This window comes from Plecotus auritus, assembly GCF_963455305.1.
Source record: "Plecotus auritus genome assembly, chromosome: 9".
Classification (NCBI taxonomy): Eukaryota; Metazoa; Chordata; class Mammalia; order Chiroptera; family Vespertilionidae; genus Plecotus; species Plecotus auritus.
Genome location: NC_137783.1, coordinates 13,539,584 through 13,560,422, shown reverse-complemented (window position 1 = coordinate 13,560,422; position 20,839 = coordinate 13,539,584). Strand labels below are relative to the sequence as shown.

Here is a 20,839-nt window from a genome sequence, read left to right as displayed (position 1 = left end):
AAAGGTAAATATATTTCCCGCTCTGGTATTTGGGGAAAGTAACAGACACTGCCAACCATGCTTTGGTGAATGGACAAGCCAAAGCTATCCAAATCAAAGAAGTGGTTTAGGATTGAATTAGACTAGTTTAAAAAAAGAACATAGCCATACAGTGGAATAGACTACAGCAGTGGCCGGCAAACTCATTAGTCAACAGAGCCAAATATCAACAGTACAATGATTGAAATTTCTTTTGAGAGCCAAATTTTTTAAACTTAATCTTCTTCTAACGCCACTTCTTCAAAATAGACTCGCCCAGGCCGTGGTATTTTGTGGAAGAGCCACACTCAAGGGGCCAAAGAGCCGCATGTGGCTTGCGAGCCGGAGTTTGCTGACCACTGGTCTACAGTCATGAAAAAGAACTAGATCTCTATGTAACAATATGGAAAAATAACCTAGCTATATTGCCAAGTTAAAAAAGCAAATTGCATATGTACAGAATAACCCACTTTTTGTACAAGGGATATGTGTGTATCTATATTCTTTTATATGTAGGCACACTCTATATGTTACTGAATACTGAATATAAAGAAAGAAACTGGCAAAGATATATAGCATATGCTATTAAATATAACATATACATATTTATATATTAACTACATAGCATATATATTAACTGTATGTAATTTATAATTAGTGGCTCTATGGGTCCATCTTAAGTTGGGCCCTAAAGAAGCACAGCCTAAAACAAGGATGTGCATGTAAACAGTTTATTGGGGGATGGCCTCAGGAAACAATGGTAGGAGAAAAGAAAGTGAGACACAGAAAGAAAGAAAATAAAGGGTGTGTTATTAAACAAGTTATCATAGTGGGCAACTAGGGCTCTACCCCATGGGAAAACTGCAGGAGGCAGTATGGCCCACACCTCAGACATCCCCGCCAGGGAGTGAGGAAGTCAGTTTCCCCATCCCCAGCCATGATGGTCTGAGGCAGTGGTCGGCAAACTCATTAGTCAACAGAGCCAAATATCAACAGTACGATTGAAATTTCTTTTGAGAGCCAAATTTTTTAAACTTAAACTTCTTCTAACGCCACTTCTTCAAAATAGACTCACCCAAGCCATGGTATTTTGTGGAAGAGCCACACTCAAGGGGCCAAAGAGCTGCATGTGGCTCGCGAGCCGCAGTTTGCCGACCATGGGTCTGAGGTCACAGGGACATTAGCTCTGCCAGCCCTTCGAGCTTGCCCCACGTGTGCAAGTCAAGAGAAGCCCCGTTGTCTACAAGTAATAAGATCTTGAGAACTGCGGTGCTATAGGTGAGGCTAGGCCCCGAGGCTAGGGTCCAAGGTTAGGCTTCAAGGCTCCAAGGCTAGGCTAGGCTCCAAGGCTCCAATGCTTTCAAACATTTAATTTTTGCATATTAATGACATTTTAAAATCAGAAAGAAAAACTGATAATAAAAACACTCACCAAAATATTAGTTTTTCTAAGAAAAAGAGGCTTACCACTGAGCCAAACAATGTGCAGGGAGCCCAAGTTCCTCACCCCAAAGGCGGCCTTCAGTCTAGACAATGTCTGTTCCAAAGGCCACCGGTCCTGGAGACGAGCTCGCCTGACATGCAGGGCGGCCAGCGCCGCGAGGAAAGAGACAGCTGAGACAAAGCACTGTTGGGCTTTTTATTCACTGGTCATAAATAGCATCTCGTGAGCATCAAGGTGATCATGGGTAATGGACTAGCACCTGGAACTTGGCCATCACAGAGCACTCTGCTTCCCCATTGCCAGCTGAGAACTCGCTGCAGCTGCTCCGCAGCTCCCGGGTGGAGCGCGCAGCTTTGAGGGGACCCGGCCTCGGGTGCAGCAAGTTTATTCTTGGCTCGTTCTTGCCAATTTTTTAAAAAATCATAAAAGATCAAGTGTTTGCAAGAAAATATCAAAGAGGATAAGAAGATTATCCGTTCTTCTCAAATGTCTAAAAGTAAAAAGGAGAGGTAAGAAAGGAGGAGAGGAAAGGGGGAAGATGGCAGGGGCTGCCCAGTGTCTTCCTTTCCCCAGAGCGTTTTCGAAACGAACACCGGGCAGGTGTTAGTGCTGCTTGGAGATGGGCTGAGTCTCTCTAATGAGCCACTCGAGCGCTTCCTGGCGGCCCTGTTTCTGCAGCTCCTTCCCGATCACGTCCCTGCAGGTCTGGTGGTAGTTGTTGAGCCAGTCACACTAGAGAGAAGGAAAGACAAACGGACACAGTGTGTTCATCGTCTCCTTTACCAAAGACTGCACAGGCAGAGTGTGAGGGGCCCACGTGCTGAGCGCACCAACGAGAATAAAACTCTCCCCCTGCTCACGGAGAGGTGACTCCCTGTGTTCTGTTTCTCTGGAAATAGACGGGACAAGGCCACATTGCTTATGGTGAAAATGCTCCCGAAACAGTCTACTACACGTGGACTGGCAGTGACTAGGAGGAAACCCTAAACACCTAATGGCAAGCAATGCCTTCAGGCTTCCCTAAGTGCAGAGTAACTTGCAAACAGGACCCTGGGAACCAAACTCACAGGCCATTAGAAGAGGGAGGAGGCTGCACCCACCCAAGGGGCCTTATTCCCCTACACCTGAGTTATCTGAGGTGCTGAGGAGAAAGAGGACATGGAAAATAGTCCCTGGACTGCTATGAAGACGCCTACTAAGAGACACATGTGAGGCTGGCCTGCCCACATGCTCACTTCCTATCCTGCATCCACTGACAAAGCTGAATCAACTAGAAGAGTGGTCAGCAAACTCATTAGTCAACAGAGCCAAATATCAACAGTACAATGATTGAAATTTCTTTAGAGAGCCAAATTTTTTAAACTTAAACTTCTTCTAACACCACTTCTTCAAAATAGACTCGCCCAGGCCGTGGTATTTTGTGGAAGAGCCATTCTGAAGGGGCCAAAGAGCCGCATGTGGCTCACGAGCCACGGTTTGCCGACCACTGAACTAGGATGTGGGCCTTGTGTGGCCCAGGACTGTGGGACTGCAGGGCGGGGCAGCGAGTGACCTTGACTGCCAGACTCTCCTGTGGCCGCCACATCCTATCTAATAAAATAGTATGCAAATTAACCATCACTCCACTACACCCACAAGCCACGCCCACCAGCCAATCAGGAGCGAGTATGCAAATTAACCCAACCAAGATAGCTGTGGCCACAGAGTGAGCAGGAGGCTTGGGTTTCCCCGGCGATGGAGGAAGCCAAGCTTTCTGCACACCCTGGCAGGCCCAGGCCTCCACTCAAGGCTACAAAGTTTCAATTATAGAAGATAAATAAATCCCAACAAAAATGGCTGCAGCCGCAGAGCAAGCAGGAGGCTTGGCTCCATTCAAGGCTACAAAGTTTCAATCATAGAAGATAAATAAATCCCAGAAACCAGGGCCTCTGCTGGGTCGCCGGCCTACAAACCACCACCGGCCCCTCGCCCAGGCCGCCCCACGCCCCAAGGGAACCCCCACCCTGATCCGGGACACCCTTCAGGGCAAACCAGCTGGCCCCCACCCATGTACCAGGCCTCTATTCTATCTAATAAAAGAGTAATGTGCAAATTGACCAACTACAACACACAAGATGGCTGCCCCCATGTGGACACAAGATAGCCAGCAGGAGAGGGCAGTTGGGAGGGACCAGGCCTGCAAGGGAGGGCAGTTGTAAGCGATCAGGTCCGCAGGGGAGGGCAGTTGGGAGGGACCAGGCATGCAAGGGAGGGCAGTTGGGGGCGATCAAGCCTGCAGGGGAGGGCAGTTAGGGGTGACCAGGCTGGCAGAGGAGGGAAGTTGTGGGGTGACTGGGCCTGCAGGGAAGGGCAGTTGGGGGGGACCCAGGCCTGCAGGGAAGAGCAGTTACGGGGGACAAGGCCTGCAGGGGAGGGCACTTAGGGGTGACCAGGCCTACAGGGGAGGGCAGTTAGGGGCAAACAGGCTGGCAGGGGAGCAGATAGGCATCAATCAGGCTGGCAGGGGAGTGGTTAGGGGTGATCAGGCTGGCAGGCAGAAGTGGTTAGGGGCAATCAGGAAAGCAGGCAGGCGAGCAGTTGGGAGCCAGCAGTCCTGGATTGTGAGAGGGATGTCTGACTGCCTGTTTAGGTAGGATCGGGCCTAAACGGGCAGTTGGGCATCCCAAGGGATCCCAGATTGGAGAGGGTGCAGGCTGGGCTGAGGAACACACACCCCTTGCACGAATTTCATGCACTAGGCCTCTAGTCAGGAGATAAGAGATTAAAAAAAAAAAGGAGGTATCTCTAAACGGTTTGGCTCAGTGGATAGAGCGTTGGCCTGCAGACTGAAGGGTCCCAGGTTCGATTCCAGTCAAGGGCATGTACCTTGGTTGTGGGCACATCCCCAGTAGGGGGTGTGCAGGAGGCAGCTGATGGATGTTTCTCTCTCATCGATGTTTCTAACTCTCTCTCCCTCTCCCTTCCTCTCTGTAAAAAAAAAATCAATAAAATGTATATTTTTTTTAAAAAAAGTGATCTGCTTAAACTTACCTTTAAAAAAAAAGGAGGTAGACAGGACTTGGTGCCTGGTGAGGCTGATCACTGGGTCTGACAGTGAAAGTCCAGCAGCTGTAAAAGGGTGAGATGGCCCCCTTGTGTGGGTGGAGCTTAGGGGATGAAGGTTGGAGTGAAGTTTCTACCTTGAGGACAACAACCCACTCCCTTCACTGCCCATAAAGTGGGCCTGCCTGGACACCCAGCTGCAGCAAGGCTGGCAAACTGGCACCATCACGGGCGTGGTTGCTGTAGGAGCCAAGAGCTACTGGGGAGGCAGTGTTGTTACAAACTCATGGGCTTTGAAGTCTGCATTCTGGACCAGGTACCAAAGCCTGGCTAAGGGGTCAAGATGGGCACACAAGTCTTCAAGGCCCAAGGGCAGACAGATGGGGTGATGTTACCAGCTTGCCTGGGCCCATCGAGGGCTCTGATTCCCACTGATAAAGAGCCTGCAGGCCCTGCTGGGAGTTGGGGAAGGAGGTAGAGTCAAAAGAAAGTGAATGCTGTGTCTGCAGCAGGGCCACGCAGGGCTACATGGCAGCCTGCCGCCCAAACAGCTCAACAATGAAGGCCACAGCGGAACGCAGCCGTGGAACGCAGCCGTGGACCACAGCGGAACCCCCAAGGCCCTGTGGGATGGGGAAGGAGGAGGAAGGCACCTGAGCAACCTCCCAAAGGCCCTGACAGTCTGCAGCTGCCCATGTTCACATCCAACCAAAGTCCGCTGCTGCCATCTGGTGACAATTGATGGGAATGCTGACCCGACCCCCAAACTCCACAAAGTGACAAGGAAGACCATCTGTCGGGGAGAGAGTGAAAGGCCACAACCAGGTATTTTCATCACCCAGTGAAGAGAATCTTGTTGGGGAGTTTTACTGTGCCTTCGAACTACACCTTGAACACCCAGATCACCGAACTATTCTTTTGTCCAATTAGTTTTTATTGGATATCTTCTAACCTTAAGATCATAAGCATTTCCCACAAATAACTGTGGACAACAGTATTTAACATATCAAGCAGAGCACATTTTCTCTTTTAGCAAAAGGGTTCCTTTCCCATTTACCTCTTGATAAATCTGGGGCTTTCGACACACAGTGACTTACTCCTGGAGGGTCCCTAGCCAAGACCCCAGCAGCTGTGCCTAAGGGCCACCACAAGAGATAGGTGCCAATGGGGTAGAAGCCTCTAAGCAGGGTGGCTCCTGTGCCCTCTATGTGTTCTCGTCCCCTTTCACCTAAGTCAGTGGTCGGCAAATGGCAGCTCGCGAGCCACATGCGGCTCTTTGGCCCCTTGAGTGTGGCTCTTCCACAAAATACCATGGCCTGGGCGAGTCTGTTTTGAAGAAGTGGCATTAGAAGTTTAAGTTTAAAAAATTTGGCTCTCAAAAGAAATTTCAATCGTCGTGCTGTTGATATTTGGCTTTGTTGACTAATGAGTTCGCCGACCACTGACCTAAGTCATCCACCACGGGAGCTGGAGAAAAGCCCTGGACCGTGGCAGGCCTTCCAGCTGAAGAGACCCACCTGGCCCTGGGCTGCTCACAGGTGCTTTCAGTTCTGCATCGTCTACAAGCTGAATAACCTGCATCAGCAGGGCCCGCTTAAGTCCTGTGAGTGGGAATGTTTGGTTGAACGAAGGCACCAATGGTCAAGCAGAGGTGCCCACACAGCGAGGAAAGCTAAGCAAAAGTGGGTAACCTTCCTCTGTCACCCATCTGTGAGCCAAAGAAGGCAGGAAAGGCGTCTAGCTGGGAGGATCCCTGCCACAGGCCCACGGAGGCAAGCACCAGGCCCAGGCAGGCCCACGGAGAACGTGTTCCTGCCTCCAGAGACACTCAAAGGCCCTGGGATGAGGCCAGTGGCTGCCTTGGTCGCAAAAATGTCTTATTTCTCCAGGAGCCACTATGCCTGTCCTGCCTTTGGCTCCCGCCAGTCACTTGCTTTTTGACGGCACTTCTGACCACCTGCCTTGTTCTAGAATGTGTGTCCTGGCTTGTCTCCCTGGCCTGGGAACTGTTTTGTTGGTTGCTCCTGCCCCATTTTTCACCCTTGTCTCTGCTCTGACCTTGATCACCTGCCTGATCCCTCAGCCTTACTCCAGGGTCCTGGGCCTGCCACTTCCCTGGCCTCATGAGCCTGGGAGCCACCCTAAGATTTGAAGGGGCTTCAAGGCATGCAACCCTGTGAGCTCGATAGGTGACACCCCTGGGCTCCTGCTCTGTGAAGGGCGCCACAAGCCCGGAGGGTCCGGGAGAACAGGCACCACCTCTCTGTGTGAAATTTAGGCGGATGGTAACAGAGTTGCTTCTCATTTCCTTAACGCTTCACGCGGCACAAGAAAACAACCTGCTGTGTGCAACAGCCCACAGGCCCCACCACCGTTGGGCTTTCTGTAGGGAAGACACGTGGCCCACGTTTGCTCAGGCAGCCATGGCTCCTGCCCTCCTGGAATACAACGGCACAAGGCAGGCTTCCACCTGGGAACCTACAGCCCCACAATGGGGGCAGGAGGACTATCTCCACCCAGAGGCCCAGCAACTACAAGAAAAGCACCTTGTGCTCAGGAGACCCGGGATTAGCAGACTCAGCTGGCCCAGACGTCGGACTTAAAAAGTGAGAATGCAGAAAAGTGTATGAGGTAGCTCTCCCCCGCCCCCACGCTGCCCTCCCCAGGACTCCCTCGTTACCTCTTTGTCTGTAAGAGAATCCACATCTATCATCTTGGTCTGTATCGGGACCAAAGTTAGAGGTTCAAAGGTCAGGCTTCCCCGGTTGCTGAAGTTATACTGTGGGATAAGGAAGGAAACGAAAGTTTTTTTTGTTTGTTTTTTGAAATATATTTTTGAGGGATAGAGAGTTAGAAACATCGATGAGAGAGAAACATCAATCAGCTGCCTCCTGCACACCCCTCACTGGGGATGGGCCCGCAACCAAGGTACATGCCCTTGACCCAGAATCGAACCTGGGACCCTTCGGTCCGCAGGCCGACGCTCTATCCACTGAGCCAAACCGGATAGGGCGGAAACAGAAGTTTTGACTCCTTTACCACCAGGCACCACCGTGAGGTCAGCACCACCAGCGTGGCCAGCCCTCGGAGCCAGGTGTAGTGGACAGGCATGGCAGGCACGATGGACACAGCTGAGGCCACCAAGCCTCCCAGCAGCAGGGCCACAGATCACTGTCCTCTGTGACGGCAGGGGAGTGGGGCCAAGGGAGTGGGGGCGTCTGGGCTCAGGGGCTTCCCTGGGTTCGGTTCTCAAGACTCTGCTGGGGTATAATTCCCCAAATCATTTGTTAAATGGTCAAATATGTGGCCAGCCTTGACCCAGCCAGGCCAGAGATAACAGGTGTGCCCACTCTGAGAGATATGGAACAGCCAGGGCGCCCTAGCACACTGGTCTCTGTCCTAGGCAGGTCTTTGGGAGGGAGGCGAGCAGCCACTTTCATGGACAGGGACTTCCACGTGGAAGCTGAGAGCAGGCCCTGAGAGCAGGCCCCTGCAGTCAGCCTCACCGGAGGCATGGAAGCCACTCCCCTCCACCTGTTCAATCCCCACAGTCACCAATGGAGAAGGAGCAAACAGGTCTTCTAGGTAAAGCTCCCCGTGACCTGTTGGTGATGCTGATGGGGGAGAAGGTGAACATCTGTCTTCCCGAGGGCACCACACCTGCCCCTCGGCCTGCCCCTGGGCCCCATCCATGTGCCTCGGCTTTACCTGAGAAAAATCCCCCAGGGCTTTAGTGAAAAATACTCTCCGGGCCTGGAAACTGATTCAGGGTCTGAGAGGGGCCTTTAAACAAGCATCAACCCAGCAGAGGAGACTTCATGACAAGATGCTGCCTCTAGTAAACTCACAGCCACAAATCACGCCAAGCAGGGGCCTGCCGGAGACTCCACCGATCCCATTCCCAGGTCCCAGTTCATTAAGGATTTTCCTTCCGGCTTTGCAGAGGGTGAGTCCCAGGAAAGTCACCGATATCAGGGAAAGGAAGCTCCAAGCATAAAAGTCTCCGTCCTCCCCATTTAAGGAATATGGAAATTTTAAAAGTAAATACATTACTCACCTTGGTCTTCACAGGAACCACCAGAACCACATTCTCAATGCGAATTCCAAAGGCCCCGTCTTCATAGTACCCTGGCTCTGAAGCAAACCAAAGCCCAAATGAGCAGCGATCCAGGAGGGAGAGGCACACAGAGGCCTGCCCACCCCAAACAGGGTGTAAAACAGGTGAAGGGCCCACTCAACCCGACACGAGAGCCCAGAGATGCCTCTTCTCCCAGGCGGCCCCTTCTAATAAGTTCCTGAGGTACTGAAAGGTTTTGAGGTTCCTGAAAACTGGCTGCAGGGTAGGGAGGACAGTAACTGGGGAGCCACCAACTAAATCCCAATGCATATGTGAGAAGCATAATGATGCAGGCATTCAAATACATTCACAAGAACTTGGTGATGATATGGCAATAGGCAATCCTATCTAATAAAGAGGGAATATACTAATTGACCATCACTCCGTCACAAAGATGGCTGTACCCACAGCTAAGGCCAAGTTCCCTTAAGGAGCCTTACCGAGCAATCAGCAGGGACCTGAGGCTATGCCCTTCCCCACCCCCATGGGGCTTGACAGGGGACCTCAGGCCTCGCCCCCCCCCCACCCGGCAGGGCTTGGCGGGACCTCAGGCCATGCCCCCCACCCGGCAGGGGTTGACGGGGACCTCAGGCTGCGCCCCCCACCTGGCAGGGCTTGACGGGGGACCTCAGGCCATGCCACCCACCCAGCAGGGCTTGACAGGGGATCTCAGGCCATGTCCCCCCATCCTGGCACCAGGCCAGGGGACCTGAGGCTATGCCCCCTGCCCAGCAGGGCTTGACAAGGGTGGGACTGGCCAGGTCTGGATCTAGCACAATGGGGCGGCGCCGGCTGGATCTGGGTCTCATGCGATTTTGAGACACATGTGAGTGGGCGGGAACTTCACTCTGGGTCCTGCGGTGAGCCCCAGTCTCTGACAGGAGGAAGGTTTTCATATACATTTTACTAATTTTCTTTTATCTCTGACACTTCTATTATAGAGAAAGGGCAAATAGCAATATTAAATTATTTCCTCTAATTAATCCCCTTATAATGTACACGAATTTTGTGCACCAGGCCACTAGTATATTAAGAAAGCAGAGCCCAGCCCTGGCTGGTCTGGCTTAGTGGATAGAGTGCTGGCCTGCGGACTGAAGGGTCCCAGGTTTGATTCCGGTCAGAGGCATGTGCCTTGGTTGCGGGCACATCCCCAGTGGGGGGTGTGCAGGAGGCAGCTGATCAATGTTTCTCTCTCATCAATGTTTCTAACTCTCTATCCCTCTCCCTTCCACTCTGTAAAATATCAATAAAATACATTTTTTAAAAAAAAAGAAAAGAAAAGAAAGCAGAGCCCAGCCTGCATGGCTCAGTGGTTGAGCATCGACCTATGAACCAGGAGGTCATGGTTTGATTCCTGGTCAGAGCACATGCCCAGTTGCAGGCTCCATCCCCAATGTGGGGCATGCAAGAGACAGCCGATGGATGATTCGCTCTCATCATTGATGTTTCTGTCTCTCTCTCTCTTTCTTCCTCTATGAAATTAATAAAAATATATATTTTTTAAATATGTACATATACAAAAGACCAAAAGCTAACATGTCGAAATATTAAGTCCTGCTTCCCTTGGGTGGTCAGATTACAAATGATTTCTTTTTCTTCAGACTGTTCCAATGTCTCACTTTTTCTACACTGAACGTGTATTACTTTTATAATCGTAAAAGGTGTTTAATTCAAGATGACAAGGGGAAATTATTTCCAGTTTAGTTTAAAATAATTAAAATATAAGAAACAACAAAGAGCCTTCAGGAGACTGGACGATCCGTGCTCGCATCCTAGGTGAGGGCCGCCTACCATCAGTGACAATCATGCCCGCCTCCAGCGGCTCGTCAGAAAACGTTTTATAACTGATGCCACAGGGACCCTCGTGAACGTTCAGGAAAGACCCAACGCCATGTCCGGTCCCGTGCAGGTAATCCAAGCCCGAATCCCACAACGCTGAGCGGGCAAAGGAGTCGAGAAGGTGGCCTGAAAGACACATGAAGAACCACTTGGTAACTGCACAGCACTTTTCAATTCGCAAAACATTTTAGCGAAGAGGCTTGTTATGTTTGGCTCCAAAAGGTGAAACAGAAACCAGGGATAAAAGTTATCAGAGGGTTCAGATTCCAGCCCAGCACAGGGAAGAACTAACGATCAGAGCCCGTGAGGAGGGCAGCTCCCCAGCCAGGCAGCACAGTCTGAAGCTGGAGGATCTGTCCGGGATGCTGGTGAGGGGATGGCAGCCCACAGCTGGTGAGGGGGTGGCAGCCCACAGCTGGTGAGGGCAGCACTAGAGCCTGGCTGATGTGGCTCAGTGGTTGAGCATCAACCTATGAACCAGGAGGTCACAGTTCGATTCCCAGTCATGGCACATGCACGGGTTGCAGGCTCAATCCCCTGTGGGGGTGTGCAAGAGGCAACCAATTGATGATTCTCTCATCACTGATCTTTCTCTCCCTCTCTCTCTCCCTTCCTCTCTGAAATCAATAAAAATATATTTTAAAAAGAAAAAAAAGAGCTGCACTAGATAACGTGGACATTCCCTTCCCAGCTCCGGGACCCTGAGGTTTTAGACTTACAAAGATGATATTCTAACTAGACTCAAGCAAGCAGGCAGGCAGGACAGATGAGGAAACCGACCCCCAGGGAGACGAGCGCGAGCCCAGCCTAAGCAGATTCAAGGCCCAGGTCTTGTGCATTCCCCACTCAGTGCCCCGCCCACCAGTCCTCAGCACGGAGGTACATATCTGAAGTCAGGGGCCCAGTAAGATAAACCCCAACACGCCCGTCCTGAAAGAACGCACTGGCCCAGAGCTGAAGGGCAGGCAGGAGGCTGCACGGATGTCCACTGGCCCTGAGGCTCATGCCCTGCTGCCCTTTCCTGGAAGCCAGCAGCCCGTGTCACCCAACACCATCCATTGTCACCTAACACCATTCATTGTCACCCAACACTATTCATTGTCACCCAACACTATTCATTGTCACCCAATACCATCCATTGTCACCCAACACTATTCATTGTCACCCAACACCATCCATTGTCACCCAACACCATCCACTGTCACCCAACACCATCCACTGTTACCCAACACCATCCACTGTCACCCAACACCATCCATTGTCATCCAACACCATCCATTGTCACCCAACACCATTCACTGTCATCCAATACCATCCATTGTCACCCAACACTATTCATTGTCACCCAACACCATCCATTGTCACCCAACACCATTCATGGTCAGGAGTGAGGCACACAACTGACACCAGGCCAATCCCATGCCTACTTCCTGGGAGGCCCTCTGAACTCAGTCGGTGGGTGCAAGAGACTCACTCAGTGCAGCACCCCACCCCGTGCTCTGGCCGGGCCAGAAGTGGGCTGGGGGCTGACACTGAGAGAGAAGGCCTTCTTTTCTTCCACTCAGACATGTTTGATGCCTGGATGGGAAAAGGCTGCCATGTGACAGAAGGAACCACCTACCTTTGGTTCCCGTTGGGAAAATGGCTGCGCTCACAGCTATGTGACCCTTGAGGACATACGTGAAGCATTCCTGCCAAAGAAAAGCCAGGGGGGCATGTTGCAGAGCAGGCACGGGCACGCAATCCTGTGGTTTTCTAGTACTTCAGAAAGCCTTGCCTCTGAAGATTTGTCAGCAATACCACACAGAAGATCAGAGTAAAAAAAAAAAAAAAAAAAAAAAAAGTCTGGTGGAAAAAAGGTTAGCCTTGGAACCAATTTTCCAGAAACTCTTGGAATTAAATTCAGCAAAGAACTATGGGAGAGATGGCCCCCCAGGTCTTCCCCTTATCATGAGCATTCGGACACCCTCAATGTCATCTGAGCCTCGGGAAGACTGGAAAAGTAACCAGTGCTGAGGACATGAGCTAACATTACCGAGCTACTCCTCTGTGCTGGGCACGATGCTAAACACAACGTTTCATCCCACAGCTTATGCCTGGGCACTACTGTCACCCGCACTCCACGGAGACCAGAGGTAGCAGGCCGGGCCATGCAGTTCCAAAGTGGTAGCATCTGGCCTCAACCAGGCAATCCTGCCTCAACTTCTGGGCTCCCTACCACCTGCTATACCCGGGGTTATCCCTAGTGCCTGGATAAGAAGAGGGCTGTTTGGAAGGTCAGAGACTTGCCACTAAGGTGCCGAGTCAGGACTCAACCCCACACTCCTCAGTCTGGTCTGGGGCTCTTCCTGCAGCACAAAGAGAGTCACACCCAAGGTCAAACTCTTCTCGGGTGCTCGTGCCTACAGAGAGGCAAGGCAAGGGACCAAAACTATGAAACCTGCCCCAGTGCATCACAGAAAACCCTCCTTCCCGGGATAAACTTCCTGAGGGGCTCCCCTGTGAGATTCACGCAGAGACTCAGCCAACATGCATTGAGCAGTGACTGGGACCAGGAACTTGCTCAGCTCATGGAACCTTCCCGGCCAGCCTTGGAGGCGGGTGCTTTTATCCCCGTGTCTATGGATGGTCTAAGTGCTTCATTCCAGGTCACGGAGCCAACAGGCAGCAGACAGGACCTGAAGTTCAGTCTCCAGATTCCTGGTATACCTCTGTCTACCTCACAGCTGCTTCCTCCTCTCCTGATGGACAGACCAGAACCTGAGCAGTGTGTGCCACTGCAGAGCCTAGAGAGATGAGCCCAGACACAGAAACACTGAACTTGACAAAATCTAGATACTGTTTATAAAAAGCATGGATTTCAGTAACCCACTCCCATCCCCAAAGAGATTTCCTGACTCGAGGCCAAAGCCATTTAAACTTGAATCTGAGCTGCTTTGACCTTAGCAGACAGAATGCTTTTAAAAGTTCTCTAATGATTAATTAACTGGATGTCATAAAGCAGATAAGCCTGACTCCACATTAACGGGCTATTTTACTATCCCACACATAATTTTTACTTACTTATACAATCCCTTTTCATAAAAACAATGCTCTTCTTAAGAAAACAGAGAGGGCCTGTCGGGTTTTCTGCTCCACCTTACCTTCTCATAGGCCGTAGGGGTCCCAAAATGCATTGTCCGAGTCACATCTGTGGTTCCATCTCTTTCCAAAAGAAAAGGGCAAGTTAGTTTTCAGTCAAAATAAGCTTTTGCTCACATATGAGACAGGCAAGGGTGTGGAGAAATTAGAACCCTCATGTATTGCTGGTGAACTTGTAAAATAGTGCAGCCACTTTGAAAAACAGTTTCCAGTTCCTTCAAAGGTTAAACCTTGAGTTACCCTATGACCCGGCAATTCCACACCTCAGTAAATACCCAAGAGAAATGAAAACATATATCTGCCCAAAAACCTATACTCAAGTGTTCATAGCAGCATTGTTTACAATGTCCAAAAGGTAGAAACAACCTAAATGTTCATCAACTGGCAAATGAATAAACAAAATGTGCTGTGTTCACACAATGGAATATTATTCAGCAACTAAAAAGAATAAAATATTGACACATGCTACAACATGGATGAACCTTGAAGACATTATGCTAATGATAGAAGCCACACAGAGAAGTCCATATAATTCCATTTATATGAACTGTCCAGAATAGGCAAACACACAGAGACAGAAAGCACAGCAGTGGTTCCCTGGGGAGGGCAAAATGGGAAGAGTCTGGAATGGGAATGGGAATGGGAATGGGAATGGGAATGGGATTTCTTTTTGGGGTGATGAAAATGTTCTAAAAAATTGACTGAGATGATGGTTACATAACTCGGTGAATACACTAACCACCATGGATTGTACACTTTAAGTGAGTTAATTGTGTGGTGTGTGAATTATGTCTCAATAAGGTTGTTATCCAAAATAAAATGAGACAAAGTGGGAATGCAAGGATGGCCCAATGCAGTGGGAGCGAACTCAGGCCCTGACTCACATGCTCTTGGTCTACAACAGAAGGACTGTTTCGTGGGAGACAGCACTGCGGGAATTATGAAGAAAAGGCAGGGAAACAAAGTAAACAGGAGCCTGTTTCTAGCAAATGACAGCCAAACTCCAATTCCTCTTATCAGGAGAGAAAGTTTGCTGGACGTAAAAATACCCAAATGCGTCTCTTTTAACATCCTAATCCACAGCCCTGACACAGAAAGGATAACTTCCTGAGTCCTGCTAAAATGTAAAGGCAAACCAGAGTTTACATCCCATGCCCTAAGTGCTAGGCTGCTATTACTGACACCCAAGGCTAGGCTGTGGTCTCCATGTACTTGGCTGAGCTCATTTAATGAGGTTCTCCATCAGCCCCAGTCCCGGTGGCAGTGGGGAATGGACCATGAAAAGGCCTTGCTCCTACTCTCTTACTGCAGACAACACCTACTCCAGCTCCTTCTCATGGGTTCCACATCAAGACCCAACCCAATTTTGGGTTCTCCTCTGAGAAACTATTCTAGGGGATGACGATGAAACTAGCAAGACATGAAGAAGGGAATTCAGAAACTCAGGGATACCCTTCATTTCTCATTCATTCATTCAAAGTCATGCCCTCACTTCACAAGGCCCTGGACCGCAGCAAGGCCAGGGAGACAGCAGGAAGTTCATGGGTGGGGGCAGAAGACTTTGCAGTGGTTCTGAAAGCTCACTTTCAGTTATTTATTTAGTATTTAACAACTTCCGGCCAAGGGCTTACTGTTTCTGTCAAACAGTCTTTTGTGGACAAGAGTCACAACTGGGCTATGTCAACGAGGGGTGAAAAACAGGACAAGACATGGGAAAGAATTAACGGCCAGTGCAGAATGGGATGACCAGCTGAGCTCTCGGCTGGAGACTGGCTCGTCCCCTTACTCAAATGCCTTGACTCAACAGAGTGGAGTTCTACACGTTGGGCCACCCTTGCATTCACACTTTGTCTAGTTAAGGGAACAGCCCCAGTTCACTTACTTGTATTGAGCACCTGAGTCAATGAGGTACACCTCATCAAGTGACAAGTTCCTGTTCGTCTCAGGGACCGGCCTACGAAGTAAATAAAAAATGAGTTATTCCACAAATGTATTCACTTGCTAAGTTCAGGAGGAGGGCACATTTCATACTATTCTTACAACTTATGTAAGTCTGAAATGATATTTTAAAAGTAAGTTGCCCAATAACTTAATTATTCCAACGAATATTAAACTTCCACTATTTAAAGACCCAGTCAGCCTATCTCCCCAACTAGAGAAAGAGCTAAGAAAAGGAAGAATAAAATACTTCTTTATGCCTATCTCCATTTGTGTCTGGAACAAAATAGGTATTCGTGAGATAATTGTAAAAGCTATAAAAATAATTATCAATAGACACAACAGGGCAAAACTAGAGTCTTGAAAACCAGGCAGAGAGCAACCTAGAGTCACTTATCTCTGGGTGTGTGCCCCTGTCGCAGGCTCCATGTCCCTCCCTCAAGGCACCCCATCAGGTGCCTCCCCACTTGCCTCTCAGATCACCAGACAGGCAGGTGAATGGCTCCATTTGGGAGAAAAACTACAAGGGATTTTTGTTGTGAAAAGGGATGGATCGTGATGCTCTTATGCCAGAGTACTTTTTTCAAAGGAGCATGAGGTATTTTTAAAAAGTGATCTCATTTCCTCGTGCCTTTTTCCACACAATGTCACTGCCCTGAGAGATGCTAAAAAGGGATGGGAGCAGTCCAGGGCTCCGCCCCGCAGCTGAGAGAGGTGCTCCTTTATTTCCAAGCACTACCCCCTCCTTGGCAATGAAGGAGGAAAACCAAATCCCTGCCCTTGCTCTGAAATGTTTAATGTGTTAATTATCTGGAAATTCTAGGATAGTGTCCAGCCAAGAAATTTATCACCTAAGTGAAACATAAGACAGAAGCTGGAGTCCTTGGACATTTGTATGTTGGAACAGAGGCATTCGTGCGAGAGAACTGTGTGATCACATCTGTGACTAGCTCCCACACACAGCTTCAGAATCTGCCCCAAGACCAAACGCAAAAAGGAATGATCAAAAGGGGGTGGGGAACCTGTGCCCAAGTGCAGCACAGTGAACCTAGCAGCACCCCTCTTGTCTGGCAGGGATGCTCAGCTCTCGGTCCATGGGCTCTTGCGGGTCTCCTGGTAAAATCCCCAAATGCTGGGGTGCCAGGCTTCAAGCCCACAGAGAGGGAGAAGGAGGTGCTGATTATTTCCCCATCCATAAGAGGGTGTTCCACAACATAGTGATAAGCTTTTTTAGTATGGAGTTTTTTAGGACTAGTGCATCAGGGAAAGCTGCTATTATAGGGAAAACACACACACACACTAAAAAATTCTAATCATCAAGACTCAAGGGCTCTGAACACAGCTTCTGCCGCCTCAAAGAGGGAGGGACAACCGTTTGACTACCCCGTGGAGAACGTCAACCATACATCTGAGCCTAAGAGGAGGTTCCCAGAGGCAGAGACTGGGGGATTTAGAGAAAGTAAGACCTTAAGGTCTTACTGCCCATAGAGGAACAGTGTCCCCGAACACACAGGGGTGGGCATGGGGCCTCCCCTGCTCAGCCCCGGTGCAGGAGCAGCCGCAAAGCCGAGCAGCGGGCTCCTCGGCGGCCTTACGCGTAGTGAATGATGGCACCGTTGGGTCCCGTACTGGAAATCGTTGGGAAGCTCAGGTCCACAAAGTCAGCCTGTTGCCTGGAGCAGAAAGACACACGGAGCAGAGGGGCAGTTTGTTACTGTGCAGAGAATCAGGCCCTCCCAGCCTCATTTAACTCGCCAGGGAGATGAGCACAAGGTTCCCGGGATCCTCAACAGACCCTTACCTGCGAAATTCCTCCGCCTTGTCGGCAGCTGAGATCTCCGTCACGCCACCTTTGGGCACCTAACGAGGAAGTGACCATTCATGTGTCTCCTCCACATTAAAGCGGGTAGGTATACTGAAAGCTTACTTTTTCCTCAGCTCCCATGTCCCAACTCTCCAATGCATAGGACGCAGATTAGGTCTCATCTTTAACAAGGAGGGAATTTCCAAAGGCTCTCACCAAAGCTATCCAAGGTGAAGGGTTTCTACCTAGTTTTTCCACTCACTATTTTATACCTCAGGATTACATCCAGCACCTCCCAAAACTTAATACATCTAAATTTAACAAATTCTAAAGCATCCCCTCCTAAGAAAGTCATCTAAAATAAATAATAGAGATAAGTATGATGATATTATTACAGGGTTACTGACAATAGCAAAAAAAAAAATCAAAACAATCTAAACATCTGAAAATAGGCGGAATGGGCAATTAAATCAGTCTAGCCACTAAATGCAGTCTCCATTTAAATCATTGCTTAAAAGCCTCAAAGCACATGGAAAATGCTCACACTATTATGCCAAGTAAATAAAATAAACAAAACAAAATCTTATTTGCATACTGAGAATTGTGTGAAAATGGTTTACAATGAAAAAATGGTTTACACAGATGAACAATAGCCAGCGGAGAGAAAAATAGTCACACTGGTGGCCAATTTAAGTTACTTTTAATATTTAAAGGGAATCTGATATTATGTAATAATAGCACAAAGAAACTACCCTCCTGTCAACCACAGGGAATGAAAGGGCAGGAATTAACATAAAAAGTTTAATGGCTTAAATTGATGTTCAAAATGTACACAAAGAGCCCGGCCAGCTTGGCTCAGTGATTAAGCATCACCTATGAACCAGGAGGTCACAGTTCGACTCCCAGTCAGATTGAGGGCTCAATCCCCAGTGGTGGGAGTGCAGGAGGCAGCTGATCAATGATTCTCTCTCATCATTGATGTTTCTATCTCTCTTTTCCTCTCCCTTTCTCTCTGAAATCAATAAAAATGTTTTTTTAAAGTACACAAAGATGTTTTTCTCTTAATATGATCAGTTTACTTATTATCATGAGAGTCATATATATATACATATACATATACATATACATATACATATACATATATATATATAAAAGCCTAAGTGACCGAATGACCGAACAACCAGTCGACCAGTTGCTATGACGCGCACTGACCACCAGGGGGAAGACACTCAATGCGGGAGCTGCCCCCTGGTGGTCAGTATGCTCCCACAGCCAACATCCCACAGTCCCTCCCCCAGGCCGGCCGGCCTTCCCCCAACCCCCTCCCATCAGCTCCGATCGCCAGCCAGGCCTAGGGACCCCCCACACCCGTGCATGAATTCGTGCACCAGGCCTCTAGTTTTTCTTACAATGAAATCCCACTTAGTTACAATTATAAGAGAATTCCTTAACCCCCAAAGGATCCTCTCTGTTTATCCTTGTACTATTTCTTTATCCTTGTTACTATTTTCTATAATTAACTAATTTTTAGCCCAGCTGGTATGGCTAAGTGGTTGAGCATCAACCTATGAAACAGGAGGTCATGTTCAATTCCCGGTTGGGGCACATGCCTGGGTTGCAGGCTTGATCCCCAGTATGGGGTGTGCAGGAGGCAGTTGATTAATAATTCTCTCTTATCATTGATGTTTCTATCTCTCTCTCCCTCTCCCTTCTTCTCTGAAATCAGTAAAAAATAAAACAAAGAATTTTTAAACACACACAAAGCAAATTTCCAGAAAGAAAAATAAAACTATTAAGAGAGGACTAAAATCAGATCCAGATCTTAGACACCGTGAACACCAGAGCACTGAAGGTGCCTTGGTCAAAATCACACATATTAATTCCTGGACAATCTGTATCCATTTATTAAACAAAGACTAAAGAACCAACCTCTTTCTCCAGCCAGTTAAAGAGTTCACAGAGGGCAACAGCATCTTTAATCTGTGCAAACAATAAAGACGTTTTTAAAGTATTACTGAAAATCAAACAGCAGTTTCAGAACCTAGTCCTAACATGATACAGAGAGGGCTGTATCTGCAGAGCACAAACCATCAGCAGTTGGGGCTCGACATGCATTTCCTGCGACAAGTCTGCGGCAGTCCCCTATCAGGGACAGGCTGCTCTGCTGTCCAGCAGTTCAGGTACAGCGAGGAAGGCCCCCCCTCAGAGCACACGCAGCTCCCTCAGCAGGTTCACTCCTATCCTATAGGGACCAAAAAAGACAGGCCACTGCCAAAAGCTATCTCTGGGCCCCAAATCTTTCTAGACCCTCCGCTGGTTTTGAAACACAATCTGGGCCCTTTAAGAGGCTTCGCCTTCTTCATTTTCATCTTTGTAATCATCACCATCATCTAAACTATCACCATCAATATCTCTTTTTGTGTTGTATGTTATAGTTTGTCAAGATCTAGCCCACCAAGTGCTTTATTTCATTCTCTCATTAACTCTAGAAGGCTCAGAGAGGTTCCAACCTTGTGCCAAGCTCAAGGCCACAGAGCAGGTGAGGAGCTGGGCCTTCGGACCACCACACATCCCCTCTTCTGCACAGGCTGCCTTACTCACATGAGCTCGCCTCATGCCGTCTGATTCGGCAGAATTCTTCACAGCTTTGGCAATGCAGATGGGGGTGTAAGGCATACAGCAGCGATGCTCCTAGGGGCAAAGGGCAGTAGAATGGGAGATCGAGGTTGGCTCCCCTCACCCAGACCAAGGCAACCACCTCTTCACCTGGCACACCACACTTCACACAAACCACTGGAAGAACTTCCACTCAGGACCCACCCAAGCTGGGATCAAAAGACCTGTTTCTATTGGTTGGTGACTGAGCATAATGAAAGGGGCTTGAGCTCATCAAAAAAGATGAAGTAGCCCATCCGGCGTGGCTCAGTGGTTGAGCATTGACCTATGAACCAGGAGGTCACAGTTCGATTCCCTGTCGGGCACATGCCTGGGTTGCGGGCTCGATTCCCAGAGTGGGGCATGCGGGAGGCAGCCGATCAACGATTCTCTCTCATCATTGATGTTTCTATCTTTCTCTCCCTCTCCCTTCTTCTCCAAAATCACTAAAAATATATTTTAAAAAAAAAAGATGAAAAAAAAAAAATAAAAAAATAAAAAAAATAAAAAAAAAAAAAAAGATGAAGTACATCAAACAAGGTATTTCTTTTCTATCACCTACCCCCTGAGCTCTTTGAGACTGCTGGCTGCCAGATCAGCAAGATATTGCTTTTCAAGCTTCCATAGTTGTGGTAAGAGTTCCCTAAGGGACCAAAGTTAGACTGAAATAACCCCTTTATTGCTGCACAAAGGAGGCTTTTTCCAATGTCTGGGAACACACATGACTGACGAGGGAGGACTCCTGTTCCTTCCCCTTCTCGTTTGGGGCTACACATCAGTACTATTCATGGTCTGACCTTGAAGGGCTGGGAAAACCCTTCTGCATTTGAGAACAAGTTTG

The 20,839-nt window shown here is 48.9% G+C and overlaps 1 protein-coding gene across 7 annotated transcripts in view; it reads right to left on the bottom strand.

The window, feature by feature from the left end:
- Nucleotides 1-734: 734 nt before the first annotated feature.
- The window catches only part of XPNPEP1 (X-prolyl aminopeptidase 1), a 50,993-nt gene continuing 30,888 nt past the window's right edge, over nt 735-20,839 (bottom strand). For 5 of the 7 annotated variants that reach the window (XM_080641221.1, XM_080641218.1, XM_080641217.1 and 2 more), the window contains 11 exons: nt 19,945-20,034; nt 19,273-19,323; nt 17,341-17,399; nt 17,135-17,212; nt 15,484-15,555; nt 13,604-13,664; nt 12,082-12,151; nt 10,413-10,586; nt 8,562-8,638; nt 7,185-7,283; nt 735-2,194 (listed from right to left, as the gene is read on the bottom strand). In XM_080641221.1, the coding sequence (XP_080497347.1) occupies nt 2,066-2,194; nt 7,185-7,283; nt 8,562-8,638; nt 10,413-10,586; nt 12,082-12,151; nt 13,604-13,664; nt 15,484-15,555; nt 17,135-17,212; nt 17,341-17,399; nt 19,273-19,323; nt 19,945-20,034 (960 nt within the window). In that variant the 3' untranslated portion in view covers nt 735-2,065. The remainder of the gene's footprint in view (nt 2,195-7,184; nt 7,284-8,561; nt 8,639-10,412; nt 10,587-12,081; nt 12,152-13,603; nt 13,665-15,483; nt 15,556-17,134; nt 17,213-17,340; nt 17,400-19,272; nt 19,324-19,944; nt 20,035-20,839) is intronic. The other 2 variants (XM_080641219.1, XM_080641220.1) reach the window with 1 other exon arrangement.